Source organism: Siphateles boraxobius, unplaced genomic scaffold (genome assembly GCF_051911475.1).
Source record: "Siphateles boraxobius isolate OS27281-9 unplaced genomic scaffold, OSU_SipBor_1 12, whole genome shotgun sequence".
NCBI classification, from domain to species: domain Eukaryota; kingdom Metazoa; phylum Chordata; class Actinopteri; order Cypriniformes; family Leuciscidae; genus Siphateles; species Siphateles boraxobius.
In genome coordinates, this window is record NW_027508722.1 from 17,822,237 (window position 1) to 17,839,502 (window position 17,266).

The window sequence follows — 17,266 nt, forward strand, 5'->3', positions numbered from 1 at the left end:
ATACATAGGAATGCAGTTCACAAAGTCAAGCTTCCCAATAAAAAAGTTGAGTTAAAATAAAAATGAAAAATTGAATGCAGTGAAATACAGTTTCTTTCTCCACATCCCTTTCTGATCCAGCAGCGTCATATGTCTGTAGTTTTTATACTGTACATTATGTGCCACGGAAAGCTCCTTTAGGTACCTGTGGGGGAAGGTCTGGCCTTGTCACCCCAGACAGAGAAAGAGGAGATAGGGAACACCGCAAGTTACCAACCCATTAGTGTCACCCACAATGAATTTATCAGGAAGTGTGTGTGTGTGTGTGTGTGTGTGTGTGTGTGTGTGTGTGTGTGTGGTGGTGGGGGGGTGCTCTTTTGATAGCCCAACACAGTTGGCTCAACCCCTCGGTGTGGGGGTAGAGAGAGAGAGAGAACGAAGTGTGCTGGGTGAATTCTGCGTGGAAGAAAAGAGGAAGAAACACTGGGCCCTTTTCTCCCTAGATTCACCTGTGGAAGGGAATGAACAAGCAGGCACAAAAGAAGATAAGGAACAACCTTGTCATTGAGCGTTGCCTCGATTTAGCGTGCCTCAAGTTCTGCCCTCATTTTCCACCTCAATCACAAGAATCTCTCTCTCTCTCTCCACTTTAATCTCTGTTCAACGCCACTCTTGACAAAACTCAGGGGAGTTCAGTCTGACTGTGAGTATTCATTTTCATTCATGTGTGTGTTTATACATTTATCTGTGAATATATGTGTTCTTTTGTGAGGGCATCTGCGTATGTATGTCTGACAATAGAAGTTTTTGTGATTTTTATCTAAGGCCAATTTGTTGCTTCAGTATTTGTTGTCAGTGGGTAGTGCATTCTGATTAACATTAAAGAGAGATGTACATTGAAAGGTACTTGAACTCCAACTCTAAGGCACATAAATAATAACAAATAAATTCTGTAACTCAAGCCTCTGAACATACACTCACTTTCATAGGCTCCAACAAGCCATTTTAGCCTTAGCTAGTTGGGCAAAGTTTCCTCCCATTGGAAGAGTTTAAAAATATGGTTAATCCAAAAATGAAAACCTGCGTACTCAACCTCATGTAAAACCTGTGTTACTTACTTTCTTCTGTGAAACACAGAAGAACAATTTTTATTTTTAATGTAGCTCTTTTACATGCAAATACAGTCTGAAAAACAGCCACAAATTTTAATTCTGTCATCATTTACTCACCCTCATGTGGTTCCAAACCAAACTTTTGTTCATCTTCAAAGCATAAATGAAGATATTTTCATTGAAACCTGAGAAACCTCATTTTTAATGTATACCACCAAAACGTTGATGCTTCAAAAGGCTCATAAAGGTATTGGAAAAGTAATCCATATGAATCAAGTGGTTTTCAAAGATGAATGAAGGTCTTGTGGTTTTGGTACGACATGAGGGTGATGACCACATTTAAATTTTTAGGCGAACTAACCTTTTAAAGTTTCAAAAAAGAATTAAAAAACACATGATAGCTTTGTGTGAGGAACGGATAGAAATTGAGTTCTTTATTTAAACCACTGAGATGTTACTCGCTGCGAGTCAGAGATTTAAACTCAAGAACCAGATCTCTGATTTATAAATAAATTATTTTTGTTTAAAAGAAAGATGATGACTGGTTTTGTGAATCAAATTAAAGGTTTCATTAAAAAGATCAGGCTCAAAATAATGATCTGTTAAGTCTCTACTTCTATAAGAACATACCATGGACCACTAGTGTAGATGCCAAGATTCTCTTAAATAACAAATTGAAAAATGTCCTGTTTGTTACACAAACCCATTGTATGACTGCAGAAGACTTGGAACATGGACGTATGAACCACTTTTGTTGCTTTTGCTTCCTTTTTGAGCCTTGAAAGCACTAGTGTCTGTTCATTGCATAGAAAAAAGGAAATCTGTTGTGTTTTAAGCAGTGCCGTTTACTTTCACTCTGTGATACTGTTAGAATAGCAGGTAGCTTCTGATTCCTCCTGTTTCTGTCTGTCGTACACAGACTTTGCTAGTTGTTTGGTTCTGGTGTTTTTCCCTTGCCGTTTTGATGGCGACTAAGATAAGTTCAGACCTCCTGTGACTTTGCTTTCTTTCTCTTCAGGTAGAGGAAAGGGCGTAAGAAATCATCACAAGTATCTGCCCTGCAAGAGGAAGACGTATCTTTAAAGCCCCAACCCCTTCTTCCTCTGCTGTCTCTCCATTATGACCTTGCTGGCGTCTGAGAGGTCACTGCTTATCCGCAATAAGTTCCGTTCAGGTAAGAACAAAGGAAGGTTCACACGACTGTATCCAAGCTGGTTTTGAAAACCCACATGTGTAGCTGTCTGTCTATTTTGGTTGGTGATGTGAGTTCTGATGATGCTGCCAGTGGCTGATCTGGTGATGGAGTCTGAGTGAAGTTCTTTGCGGCTTTGCAAATCTCTGTGAATATAGCTGGTCTTACAAATAGGAGGCCTGTTCCATAAAACAATTTTACCAAATAAGCCAGGCTTTTTTGAGTTAGTCTGACTCATTCTCAGTTGATTTGGTTCCATAAATTAAATTTAGCAGCTCAGGATCAGTCACTCTGCTGAGAAAGTAACCTGTTCCAACGCAGGCTGTCAGCCTAAGACTGAGTTGTTGCAGAGTTCATCTGAAGCTTGGGACACACCAATGGAATGGGAAATGACACGAAATAGGAGTTGTCTATTTGAAAATGGACGCTGGGACAAAATTGGCGGTGCAACAAAAAAAAGAAAAAAGGGAAAAAAAGTTGTTTGCGCAATGATCTGTTTAGAACCCTGAAATAAAATAAAAAAAGGATATGGGTGAAAGGATGGATAAGCACATGCGGGCAGCAGGGATTGTCTGTGCTACAGAAGTAGTTGGAGGTGAGTAAAACATGTTTATAATGAAAAAGCAGCTGCCTGCTCATGTAGTGGTTTGGCAACGATGGTTACAAATACAAAAGGCTTGTGTAATGTGATAACAAGCTGATCATTGGCTGTTGATCATCGCGACAAGTGACACCAAAGGCTATTGAGTCGGTCGACAGCTCCAGATATTTAGCATGCTAGTTATTTGTCTGGCGTCGGCGAGGTGTCAGCGAGCTTCTTTGATGCGTAGTTTAATATTTCACACATAAAGATTGGTGAGCGCGGATCACCCGCAGATTTCAACAAGATTACAGCCCTACCTGTCGGTGAGCTCTTAATTTGCAAATCGGGCTTTAATCGGGCTTAAAATCCTGTAGTGTGACTTAGGCATAAGCTGAACAGCCAATCAGAGTTCTCTCGCTGACTGACGGCACAAAAAACCCAGACGGCGTCCGACTAGAGCCAACGATGTGGAACCAAGGGGGTAATCCATCAGCAGGAAGTTGAAGCCTCGCGGGAGCCGCCATTGTAGCAGAACTTCACCTGCTGTTAGCATTCCATTGACTCCCATTCATTTTGGCGTCACTTTGACAGCGAATAACTTTACATCTGAGGTGTCCAAAGACTTCATTTGTCCATAATTTATTTCTAAATAAACACGACAATGTATAAAAGGCTCCATTACTTTGTATCTTACGTTATGGCCCCGTAGAAGCCGTTTTTGTTAAGAACAGGCTAACGATTGCGTCATAACCACGCGACTTTATGTCGCACAATAGAGACATTACCGTATAGACAGGAGGAGAAGCTCGCAGGCAATCTTTTACTGTCTATGAGGCAATCGGGGGGACATAGAGGCATAAAGTCAAGGGAGAAGCCCATAGATAAAGAGTCCATAAAAACAACGGGACAAAATATTTCAACAACGTTTTTGAGGAATTAGGTGATTCAGATTTGTTTTGCCACAGCTACTAGAAGATGTACAACTGTCAGACTATCGTCACGCTCAGTTTGAGCCTGCGCAGTCGCTCAGCGATCAGACAGGAAGTGCAATAATCAGGCTTCAGTCTTCTCCGATGAAATCAATGGGGTCGCTGTGTCCATTTCTTTTACTGTCTATGTGTGGAACCCATAGACAGAGCCATCTCATTGGAACTCAGTTGAGACAGTTGAAGTTCATTTTTAGCGATTTTTTAGCACTTCCGTTCCTGACGCGCAGACTCAAACCGACTCAAACTAAGCTTGATGACGTGAGCAACCTGTCTGACAGACGTAAATCTTCTAGTAGCTGTGCGTGAAAATTGCCAACGTTAATCTATTCATATGTATTCACTTGCCACATACCGAATTATTTCCAATTCCCCAAAAACGTTGTTAAAATATTTTGTCCCGTTGCTTTTATGGACTCATTATCTATGGGCTTCTCCCTTGACGGGACGTCTCCCCGATTGCCTGCGAGCTTCTCCTCCTGTCTATACGGTAATGTCTCTATTGTGCGACAAAAAGTCACGTGGTTATGACGCAATCGTTAGCCTGTTTTTAACAAAAACGGATTCTATGGGGCCATAACGTAAGATACAAAGTAATGGAGCCTTTTATACATTGTCGTGTTTATTTAGAAATATATAATGGACAAATGAAGTCTTTGGACGCCTCAGATGTAAAGTTATTCGCTGTCAAAGTGACGCCAAAATGAATGGGAGTCAATGGAATGCTAACAGCAGGTGAAGTTCTGCCACAATGGCGGCTCCCACGAGGCTTCAACTTCCGGCTGATGGATTACCCCCTTGGTGGAACCAAGCGTGCCGCACAAGCCCTGAAAAGTGAAGCCAAAGCGTCTCGATCGCCCCCCGGTGACCGGTCCTAGTATAGCTCATAAACCCCGCCTCCCCGTGTTATTCAATGGGACGTGAGACCAACTAAATAATTAAATTACACTTCACATATCTTTTTTCCAAAGATAGTTTCTGTCATTTACTGTAGTGTTCATCACATTGATGTAAATTCAAGTGTTTGTTTTAAAAATAAGTTTGTTTTTAGTTAGTTATTTGATGCTATAAAAACGGCACTGTGATCTTGACGCATTGAACATGGGTCAAATTAGTGAGATTGTGTGAACTTAAATTGTCCTTTATGGAACCGCTTTAGTCCCGACTGATTTGTTAGGTTAATTCAAGTCAGGTTTCGGACTATAATCCCCAATTTTCTTGATGCACTTTATGGAACAGGCCCCATAAATTGATGTTGCTTGCTTGAATAAAATTTTTTTGAATGAGCTACTCATGCAGCTTTATGTATTAAAAACTGCGTTAATCTATACCTTTTTAGAGCTGTAAACATTCGGACAAGGCTGTCATCTTTTTTTTTTTTCTTTGACAAACCTTCCTTTTCTTTTTAAACTGAACTCTTATTGGAGTTATATGAATTTCAGTTCATTACAATTGGAATTTAAAAAACATTCTCAGTTCAGTTAAATTCAAACCTGTTGTGCATTCTCAATGCATCAAATTATAAAATGTGGAGATTTTGGAAATGTTACCAACCAACCCGTTTTTATGAGGTTCCACGGTCTCTCGCACTTCCTCATATTGTACAAATGGGGCCAGCAGTGTGGTCCTCCCTGAAGGACATGTGGACAGTGGACAGATTGTCTTTGTTGGTTCCCATCTGTGGTTGGAACCCCTTCAAAAGCGGTGCCCTCTCTTCTTGGGTTCCCTATAAACATCCTGCTGGCAAAATTCTCAGACAATTGTCCAGCAGCACTCTTTGGTAATAACAAGACTCTTCCATCACAAGTGCATTGAATTAACACTTTGTAAACTTAGACAGTTTAGCTAATATCCTAAAAAAGACTGTAATTTTTAAAAGGAGGATCACATATAGACAGCACAGAGAATGCGAAGAACCTTGTCTTGCTCTGGTACTGAGCCTTGGATCAGCTGTGACCTCGGATATGCTGTGTTGTGTTGTGTTGTGAGAAAGATGGCTGCCCCTCTGGAAAATCCTGAGTCACAGTGTAAACAAAAGGTAAATGTAAAAAATACATTTGGAAAACAATGGAAGAACGTTTAAGATTTATAACAAAATTGTAATTTATTTCTCATTGACTATTATAGTCTTAATGCTCCAGCAATTAATGAGCAAAAAAAAAAACTGAAGTAATCTGAAAAGTTTTTTTTTTGTTGTTGCTGAAATAGTGTGAGGATGAACAGGGACATTTGCCAAAATCTATGAATTTAGTCTATGTTTATGAAATTTGTATATTTAAATTATTACATAGGCATCAAATATGTATTTTTTTCATTATTGCTTTACAGGCTACCAGGTAATTGAGCTATTTTTTCATCATGTGTTGATTATGCAATCAATATTGAGAATTAGCCATGGAGGGTTCTTGTATTATTGTAAATTATGACATTGTTTCACATTTTACATTATTTTTTAGAAAACCAGATTCCAAAGATGAGATAGACTTCTTATTAAAAGTAAATATTAAAGATATACTATATTGAAATCTTTCCCTCTGTTGTTTGTTTCTAAACACCAAAGCTTGTTTTTAAAACTAGATTTCATTTTAAATTTTACTTGATTGTTTGTTCCTTTTTTTTCAATACCACACTGCTAATCTGACAGATATCAGTGAAATTGGTGTCCTGAGAAATAACACTGGTCTCTGTGGCAGCCTTAGGCTCCACCAAAAAAAAAAGAAAGAAAGGAAGAAAACAAAATCTGATTCTACACATAGCAGCCTTCATTTTTTTCATCTTTCAGGTCTGAATGAAAAACCTAATGATAACACACTTACCTTATTAAAATAACTACATAAAAAAAACACACACAGATATTATTCAGGTTGTGAATCTTAAAGACAAGCTGTAAAAATGAAGAGTAAATACCATTTCAAAGATGTCAGAAACAAATGCATAAGGGTACATAACCATATCCAAGTGTTTGGATGTCTCAGAGGGCACTTTTGGCTCAATTATCAGGAAGGAGGCTTCATTAAAATGCCCAGATGCTGCCTAGAAAAGGTCAACCGCTAAACTTTCTGCACAAACAAGAAGGATATTTAGAGAAGCCAACAATCATTTTGAAAGAGTTCAGTAGCTGAGAACGGAGTAAAAGTGCAGTCAACCACAACAGGAGGCCTTTTCGTGTGTTTTCTCGTGTTTTCTCCAAAACACGTGTTTCTCCAAAACACTCCAAAAGTGGCGTGTTGGGAACAATTATTTGCCCCCTAAAGTTTTTAAATACTTTTTGAAACCTCCTTTTTCCAAGATAACAGCTCTGAGTTTTGGAGAACAACTGACAAGAGATCAGAGACCATTCCTCCAAACAGAATCTCTCCAGATCCTTCAGATTCACATAATGTGATTCCCCCCCACTTTCAATTCTTTTACTTCAATGAAAGGTTAGATTTTTGCTAATTCTTTTAATAAAATATCAAAAGGATAAACAATGCAGATTTATTTTTTACGGCCATCTTTGATCATATTTACCAAGGGGGCAAAAAATTCTGACCAGCACTGTTGATAATGCAACTGTTGGTATATATAGTAGAATACGTAATAGAGACCATATATTACTTTCTTTATTGTAAGGAAACAAAACTAATTTAATTTTAAACTGTTACAGTGAATTAATAAGTGTTTTTTTTATATGTATTGATTTTCAGGCATATAATAGTAATATCAGTGGCTTCTACAGTTAGTAGTGAACAAAACTTGAACTATCATTATGCATCTCTGCCATTATGTGATCAGAGCACACCAGTTATCATCATTACTACAAGTTGCAGTGGCACTCAGCAAATTTTTCATCCCACAATTCCAACCTGATTTGGCCTGATGCCACTCAGCATGTAATTCTCTTCCAGAGTAAAGTAAAAGGAAGAATTTACTTAGCACGATTGACAGCGAGAGGGGGAGCGAAAGACAGACAGCGAGAGAGAGAGAGAGAGAGAGAGAGAGAGAGAGAGAGGGAGAGGGAGAGAGAGAGGGAGAGGAAGAGAGGGAGAGGGAGAGGGAGAGGGAGATAGACAGCTGGATGGGGGATGGGAAGGATACAGAAATAGACATTCAGAGGGATAAATAGTTACCCCCTTCCTCTCACGTCCACTCTCAGATCTCAAAACTCAGCACAGAAGTGCATCATGGGACAAGCGACTCCTCCCACCTCTGGCCTAGCTGTAATTCACCTGCTGGTTCCAGTATGTTTGTTTGTGCAGACCTTCTTTTAAGTGCCACAAACAGTGATTGTATATTTGACAAGGTTAGGGAACAGTTTACAGTGCCTATTTCATATCTAACTCATTTATGATCATCCGAGTGGTGAAATTTACTTGTAATATGCTGGGCTTACAGTCATAAATTGATATGATCCACAGAGTAACACTGCACATTCCTCAAGGTGGGAAACTCAAGCTTTAAAGTTTTCTGAAACACAGAGACTGTATTTTAAATAAAGCATTGTAGATATTGTTTTAATTGCATAATAATAAATAAGTATATGTTTTTCAGTTCTGCAGTTGAGAATACAGAACCGCAGACAGCAGAATGAACTTAATGCAGAGTCTGGTGAGTGTGTCTGTGTGTCTTTATGGATTTTGATCCTTGTGTTTGGCCACAGGGAGTCAATGAAATTTCCCCTTATGGGGCAGGACAATCATAATATATTTGAGTCACATTTTTTTAAATCAGCTGGACTGCTGTCTTTATGCATTTCAATTCTAAATTATAGCTTTATAACAGCTTGTATTTTTGTTCATTCTTAATTTCTCTTTGCTCTATAGGTACAAAGGCCTCTGTCTCTGATAAAGTTGGGGAGAAAGAAGTCAGCAGTGGTTTGGTGAGCCATTATTTATCTATGTTTCAGGAGAAATAGTCAAATATAGACCTAGCAGCAAACCAAAAAAAAGGTATGTTTCCATGAAATAGCTGATTATGCAACTGAAACCTTTTCAAAGTTAATTTGAGGGAGAAGTTCCAAACTAAAACTATGGTTGGATCTAATGGCTTCCAGGCTTGACACACTCCAGCAGCAGTATGTGTATGCCTTTGGTTTATATGAAAACAGACTGATGTGAAACAGGGTGCCAGTGTTGATAAGCAAAGTACTCAGTGATGCCAAAAACGGTCTGATAACTGACATGAGTTGGTCTTCAACCTCTTTAGCATAATTTAATGTTTGTAATTACATGTCTAGTTACTGTCGCAAACTATTAGTATTAGCCGTGAAACACTGTTAGCACAGTTAATTATGTTTAGTAAGACAGTAAACAGCAGCTGGTTCAAGATAATTACTGTCAGGAGGGAAAATGTAGTCTTACAGGAGAATGTTACCACCAAAAGCAAACAATTAGTTCTTTTCAGAAACTTCACCCCTGTGCTATGTTTCATTTACTTTTGGAGAAATAAAGGTTTATAGTACTTCTTGATGTTTTCTGATGGTGATTTGACTGGGCTGTTTCCCAATGCAGCGTCAGACAGAAGATGGTGCCATTCAGAAGTCGCCTCCTAGTGGTCTGACTGCTCAAACTGCACCAGGTGATGCCATTGAGAGTTTTCCAATATTCCCTGACCTTCAGTTATAGCCAATACCAGTACTGAACAAAGGTGTAACCTTAAAGCTGGAATGAGCGGTTTGTCCATTAGCCATTCACTTATCCATCGGTCCCCATTCATCAAACAGCTCTTTGTGTTTGCAAATCATTCAGCTGAAGGTTCTTCTGTACTGCACTTATTATCAGTAGCTTTTTGAATGCCTGAATTGGATTACCCAACAACAAATTCTTTTGTGAAAAATCATTCATATCTGTCTTTAAAATATTCTTCTTCTTCTCCTCTCTTATTCCAAAGCACTGCAATTGATCTTCCATTTACATTCTCCATCTTTCACCATTCATTTTGTTCTCTGTCTCTGATTCACTCATTTCTTGTTTTCACTTTCTCTCTTCATATTGTCTCTCGCTCACAGACAGGAGTTATAGTAGAGCTCACAGGCAGAAGAAGGCTCGTCTGGCTGAGGATCTGAGTGAGAAAATTCAGAGTCGGCCTGGACCACTTGAACTCCAGCAGAGGCATATTCTGCCTCTAGAGAACAGTGAGTCATTGAAAATAACTAAAACTGATGCCTCACAAAATAGCATAAACTCAAACTAAATATTTCATAGAGTCATAGACAAACACTCACACACAAACAAATACTCTCTTATATAATACTAACATGTAACTGGGGTCATTTTTCTCATAGTTTTTGTGATTAACGAATTGTTTTTTTGTCAACTTATGCAACAGTGACAATATAAAAAACATAAAGTGGAACATTTTAGGGTACAGTCTAAGCAAGAAGGCTAATCGTTTAGCAATATGCTAAGCTTGTATGCTAAGTGGTTAGCTTGTAAAACGTAACCAGCTAAAAAAAACCTCAATATATAGCTTCAGGTTATGTATTATTATCTGTAACGTTAGTGATAATAATTTTAATGGCCATTATAACAGTTCAAATGGCCCACACATCATAAAATACCATAAAGTCCCATACCATAAAATAAACTAAATTAAAAGGTTTTTTTCAGCCAGTGGATTTCGCTCCTAGGCAGACTTAATTCAGCGGGCAAACCAAATTTTTTATAACAGCAGCCCTGATCAGATCAGTTGACTTAGAGACTTCCTTTTATTTATTTTTTTTTAGAAATCACACCAAATGAAGTAAAAATCACATAAAACAGTAAACAGCATTAAAAAATGTTTTATGAAATGTAATTGTAATGCATATTGTGCATTGCTATTACAGGTAAAGTTTCAATTATTTCAGTTATATTTATACGTTGTTTATAGTGTACCTAGTGTATTAATGATAATTATATTTGTGGGAGCCAATAGCCGGCAATGCTCCGACACGCAGCTTGGTTGCGCTTCGGGTGACCCAAGTTTGAATACTGGCTTGTGGACCTCTCCAATCCCATTCCCTCTCTCTCTTCCTGCCAACTCTCCAACTATCCTGTCTAAATAAAGAAAATTATAAAAATGAATCTGAAAAAATATACATTCTGACAAGGTGTAGATGTGTAAACAAAACTTGCATTACTATCTATTAGTTTCACATTTCCACATGAAATTTAACTTATACCCAGAATTGTTGCAGAAAAGCTTCACACATCACCATTTCTTCTGCCTCAGCTGCTTCTTTGCCATCAGATGTCTTTGAAGATGACAACTCCTCTTCTGCCTCTGCATCCCCCGAGCAACTCGGGATGCACCAATCTCCTGGCTTCTTATCGTCACCTGGGCAAGGAGGTGACCAATCACCAAGTGATGCGTCACCTATTGCTACGCCGATCAGCCCAAACAATGTACAGGTATAAGAGGTCTAAAACACCTACCCAATATTAGACGTTTTGCCTTGCATCCTCTTCTTCAGTTTAAAGATGAAGTATGTAATTTTGCGAGAACTGTGGAGCTATCAAAAATATTTCTCTGTTCATTGGAGCATCCCTACCACCCAAACATTGCAACAGTGGGCGAACCGATGTGGTGATATTGGTTGCTATCTGTTTGCGGTGTTTGATGGAAAACAGCTGAAGGAGAACATATTCTGTTTCGTGCCATTAGTGGTGCAGAAATTACGCAAATGGCTGGAAGATAATTACTCAGAATTTTCACCACTATCAACTCATCTTCTCAAAACAGTGCAGATTGGCATTGCTCCCGGCAACTGAGTGCATCAACCAACCAATGACCATGACAGTAATGGGGTCAAACTCCATATCCACAACTGGGAGACCCAAAGGGACGTACATGCCCTCCCAGACACCACCACTGCTGCCAAAGGTACGCATTCACAGACCTAGATTTGAAATAATGATGTAGTTGTTTTACTCCTCGCCCCATTTCATCATTCATTATTTCCCCCTTCCAGTTGCTCATGCCATTTTTCCAAATTATAGTACTCACATTATTTCTCTGTATGCCTCAAGACAGCACAACCTCGAGCTCCATCTTCTCATTCCATTCTGGGTGGGTCCTTAACATCATCCCGCCCTCCACGGCCACGAAAGCCTCGCGATTCCAAACCTAAAATGAGGAAGCTGAAATACCATCAGTACATTCCCCCAGATCAAAGGACTGGGACTGGAAACGGAGCCGGAAATGCTTCACAAAAGAATAACAACAGTCAGACTCCGGCCACTGATTCCTCTTACCCCCACCTGTTGCAACAACAGCAAGTGTACTTACAACTACAAATTCTTAACCAGCAACAACAGCTCACTGTGACAAACAGGTAAACCTCCAAATAAAGCACCCATGAAAAAGACCATGATTTGTACAGACCATGATTGAAGCCGGGAGTACGCTGCATGATTTTTACAGTCATCTTGAGTAAAGGCCATGGCACACTGGGCAAGATAACCTTTTCATGTTAGACTGTATAATCAGAGCAGTCACTGACCAAATTGGGTGGGTGGAGTGGGGGTTTGAAATCCTCAGAATAGATGCCTGTAACCATCATACACAATGTGAAATCTGTCAACTCCAAGCTCCCAAAATGTGTACAATGGCTCTGACTCAAGGCGACAAGCATCAGCTTTCCCTAACTGCAAATTGGGGCAAAAGTTTGAATTTAAGTTCTGTAGTGTAAGCCAGCGGTATGTGATCTAAGACTGATGATTTTACACTATGAGGAGAAATCGTTTGTGATCCCTAAAATTTGTCTCAGAGAGCAAAGTCATATCGTACAGTGCCAACCCAGCTTAAGAGATTCTACTCTGTGATCTGAATAGCAATCAGGAAACAATTACTTATATACCTATACTATACATCTAACTAATAGTGAGAACCATTCGAAGATTTCTGGAACTACACCTCAAAGTTCCTCTCAGTCTGGAACCCCTTCAACAAACCCCTCTACTCCTGATACAAGTCCCATCCACCAGGCAGAGTTACTCCCCTCAAACCTTGATGACCTAACGGTAGGAATATCATTGGTTAAGATTACTCACTCTAGATCCAGGTGAGCAGGTGTCCAATCCTGCTCTTGGAGGACTGCTTCCTGCAGACTTCAGTTCCAATCCTTCTCCAACATACCTAATTATTGTTTTCAAGCAATCATGAACACCTTGATTATCTGGTTCTTGAGAGGTTGATTAGGGTTAGAGTTAAACTCTGCAGGACAGTGGCCCTCCAGAAGTAGGTTTGGACACCCTTGCTCTAGATTATATGATATTCATAAACTGTTTGTTTGAACAAGCTTTGTATAGAACATTGACTGTATTCCTCCTTCTCAGGTGTCAGTTCTTCGTCAGCAGTTGCGGAAACGTGGACTCCCAGTTTCCGGCACTAAGCCGGCACTACTAGAAAGACTCCGTCCTTTCCAGATGCCTCGTCCCCCGTTAACCCCTGCCCCACTTTGCCAGCTAGGGGCCACACTAGAACCCTCCCACCCTGCTAGACTCAACCAAATCGCTTCCAGTGTAAACACCTCCACCAAGTCTGTTCCCATGTACATCCACCCTTCGGGTTTAGCGGAGCAAAGCATAGCTGCTGACAGTTACCTCACTTCTCCTTCTTCTGCTGGCTCCAGTCCTACCTTACATACATCCTCTTCTCCAATGTCCTCTGGTGCCACGTGGAGGCCAGGCCAGCCAGTAGATGAACTTAGTGTGGAGCTGGAAATGAGAGAGAGGTTGAGGAGCAGACCCAGAGAAGTAGCGAAGGACTCTCAAGTGAGTATGGATAATTGATATAGGTGGATTTTTTGGACATTGGTGGCATTTCATAATATTGGCGATTTTTTATTCTCTTAATTTGTGGTGAATTTATTTAGTCATAAGTACTTTAAGCATTCAATGTACTATTTCATTCCTTCTGTTTTTTCCAGCTGTGTGGAAGTTCCCTTCATTCGTTCCTGCAACAGGAGCCGGGATGCACCAGAGGGAAACCAGACACAGGCGGGCAGGAACTGCTCTTTTCTTACTGCACTGGTGAAGGAAAAGTACGTGCTTTGAATATTTAGTAAGACAAGCAGGGACATACCAGTAAGATAGTAGTGTGACATACTACCACACCATTAAAGGGTTAGTTCACCAAAAAATGTAAATTCTGTCATTAATTGCTCATCCTCATGTCATTCAAAATCCCTTCAACTTCGGAACACAAATTAAGATATTTTTAATGAAATCTGAGCAATTTCTGTTCCTCCATTGACAGCTTCGCAACTACCACTTTGACACTTCAAAAAGTTTCTATAGAGATTGTAAAATTAATCCATATGAATGAGTGGTTTAGTCCAAATTTTATGAATAGACACTTTATACGCTGAACAGATTGAATTTAGGCTTTTATTCACATATAAACATTAATAAAAGCACACATCACTTATGATAAATGGAAGCTCAAGCATGCTTGCTTGACGTGCACGAACCAATGAGGTTAATTCATGTTTGTTACGCAGCACATTTGAACTAAAAAGATGAGCTATTAAAATATCTTCATTTGCATTTCAAAGATGAACAAAAGTTTTATGGGTTTGGAATGACATGAGGGTGAGTAAATGATGACAGAATTTTCATTTTTGAGTGAACTATCCCTTTAAATTGCATCTTGATGTATTGAGGTATTTCGTAGTTTAAATAAATATGGCTAATATTACGCACAAAAAAACATGCACATATATATATATCACTATTGAAATGAATTACATTCTTTGTATTTTTTCCTAATATTAGGCAAACTGCTGTCAGCTTTGTGATGTAATTGGTCAAGACTTTGATTTGCCTATGCAAATCACTGCCAGTCCAGCACAGGCATCGCCCACTGTTCGGAGTTTGGAAGAGGAACTACAGGAGGCTATTCAAAGAGTGCAGGTGAGTGTTTTTGAGTTTGTGTGCTGTCTGTTCTCTCACAATTACCTATGTTATGCAACTATTGATGTATTGATTGCTGTTCATCAACAATGAGCAATAAGCGTTCGACTTCCTGTCCACTCTTTTTTCTCACCATTTAAGATGGACCCTACTCAATCCATAGATGACATTTTGGACGAGACTATTGATTGTTCAGGTGAGTGAAATTTTGATCAGTGGTGGTTGAAACATTTCAGGAGAGAGGAAGCAAAGATGTTGCTTACCAATGGCAAAAAACAATACATTTTTAAGATGACATTTTAGGTTGGCCAGACATACTGACATGCCTGTATTGAGCTCATGTCCTTATCTTTCAGATAACTCCTCCGTCATCACAGACGTCCAATCAGCCACCAACATCCTCTCAGAATCCTCCCCTGCCCCGCAGCCTGACCAATCACAGCTGACCAAGCGGCAAAAAGAAGACAACTTTCTTTCCTCTCCTCTGTGCTCTTCACTTCTTTTAGAGCTTCCTCCCTCACCTAACAACGCTCCACTCCTCGGTTCACCCCCAACTCTAATTCCTCCTCCCCCCATCTGCACCACTCCACCATCCAGCTCACTGTCCAGGAAAAGAAGGTCAGAGGTTCTTGTTTTTGACCCTGCTGATTGGCTGGAGACCTTGACCTCTGGCCTGAACCCGCTAACGCCCCCCACCGCCCCATTTTTAGAGAACGACTTTGGCCTTGACTCAGACCTTAATGTCAACAGGGTCCTCGATCTGATGGTGGAGCAATGGTGAGGAAGGGGCGTAGTGTGTGTCTGCATGTGTGTGGCTAATTGGATGCATGATTGGCAATCTACCACCTTTCAAATCGTGTACCCTCGAGAGGCGACCCCTCATCCTCTCATTCGTTCCTTCGTTTTTGCATCCATCCATCTCTGTCAACTGATGTGACCAAACAGGTCTGACTGGTGTTGACTGCTAACCTCTACTCCACGCAATGTCGAGAGAAAGAGGGAAAGATATGCTTTGGTAACTTGTTCAGAAAGAGCCACAAAGAGCATGTGCACACACTTTCACAATGACTTGTATTTTTATAAAAGCTTTAAAAATTAAAAAAGAATAAATTATACAAAAAAGCAGGTTTCCCCGTTGATTTACCTCTTGCTTCAGCGCCAGACAAACTGTCGGCATGTGGCAACTGTGTGGAGCAGCGAGAGCTTCAAACAATCTGTGTATATTTACAGGGAAGTGTATGCGCTCCCTGTATGTGTGAGCACGCTTCTCTTGGCTGCTTTATCTGCGTGTGTGTGTGTTTGTGTGGCGCATACACACGTGCCAGCATGTTCTGTATCTACAATTTCAATGCAACATAAATGAGGTGCCTAAAGCATCCAAAAGCACTTGTTTCTGTGTATACGGGTGTACATTTTTCCATTTAGGATCAAATTATGACCTGCTTTGTCTGAACTAGTGCATCAGCACTAATGTTAACCCAAAAGCATTAACAAAAGATTTTAGGACAGAATAACCAATATACCTTTAGGCACCAATACAGTGCACAATAATGCTGGTCTGACGCCAATACGCACCTTCAGCAAGATTGAAACCACAAATTAGGTTAGGAACTTGTGAGAAAATGTGTTTTTAAAAAGCCTAACGTAATTAAGTTGGAAAATCTAAAGGCTTTTATAGCTGATTCATAAGCCTGCCCAGACAATACTGTGCAAAGTTAAAGAAGGAATCTTTCCACTGCTACTGTTTAAATTTTCTTAATGGGACCCATATAACATTGTCTACCATTGTTGTTTACAGACATTTGACCTTTTGACTGCCCGTTGCTTTTATGCATTACTACAACAGGGAAATAGCACATTTAAATGTTCAAAGAAAGTGACTCTTTATTCTGTCCCAGTCTTATATGTGAAAGTGTATGTGTAAATAGGACAATGTGTTTGATAATCAAATATATTGCCCTGAGTTCAGTATGCAGACAGGTGCTGGAGAATCACAGCATTTGTGCAGCTGGATATTGTTGGCTCTCCAATTTTTTTTTTTATGTAATCCTACAAAACACAACTATTGTTTCTTTTAAGCCACATGTCTAAATAAATCAATGACCAATCAACCAACCAACAAAAAGAAAATATATTAAGTGTTTAATCAGAAATGTTCACTGATGTATTTATTGAGTAATTTATTTAAACTCTGTCAACTATCCACGTTAAAGTCCTATAGTAAACTTAAAACAGTCAAATTAAAGTCTTAATTGATTTTCCCACCTGTGTCTGTTTCTGTCTTTTCAATTTTTAATTTTTTTTTGTTATATTTTTATTTTGTTATACTGATGAGCTCAGCTTAGTAAGTTTCATTATTAAATACGTTTGGTAAATTTAGTATACCTTGTGTGAAATTACTCTAAGCAATCATGGTGATCACTATGCCTTCATTTTCTTTTAAATGTCCCTTAGGTTGCCTCATTGAATTATATCACTGCCCATAATGTTCCTGTAATGTGGTGTCAGCAATTAATTCTTCGTACACCGTTTCAGTCTAT

The 17,266-nt window shown here is 39.5% G+C and overlaps 1 protein-coding gene across 3 annotated transcripts; it reads left to right on the plus strand.

Annotated features, from left to right (window-relative positions):
- The first annotated feature begins 310 nt into the window (after positions 1–310).
- On the plus strand, positions 311–16,990 carry LOC143718849 (uncharacterized). Of its 3 annotated transcripts, none has more exons than XM_077209695.1 (15): positions 311–682; positions 2,110–2,265; positions 8,383–8,439; positions 8,655–8,710; positions 9,342–9,408; positions 9,839–9,964; positions 11,044–11,222; positions 11,554–11,694; positions 11,841–12,145; positions 12,695–12,833; positions 13,149–13,586; positions 13,742–13,855; positions 14,589–14,726; positions 14,868–14,922; positions 15,083–16,990. In XM_077209695.1, the coding sequence occupies exons 2-15, from the start codon at positions 2,211–2,213 to the stop codon at positions 15,505–15,507; spliced, it is 2,295 nt and encodes a 764-aa protein (XP_077065810.1). In that variant the 5' UTR covers positions 311–682; positions 2,110–2,210; the 3' UTR covers positions 15,508–16,990. The 3 variants fall into 3 exon arrangements, with proteins under 3 accessions (XP_077065810.1, XP_077065812.1, XP_077065811.1); XM_077209697.1 differs by having other exon boundaries at positions 367–682; positions 8,655–8,780; XM_077209696.1 differs by having other exon boundaries at positions 382–682; positions 11,062–11,222.
- The last annotated feature ends 276 nt before the right edge of the window (positions 16,991–17,266 follow it).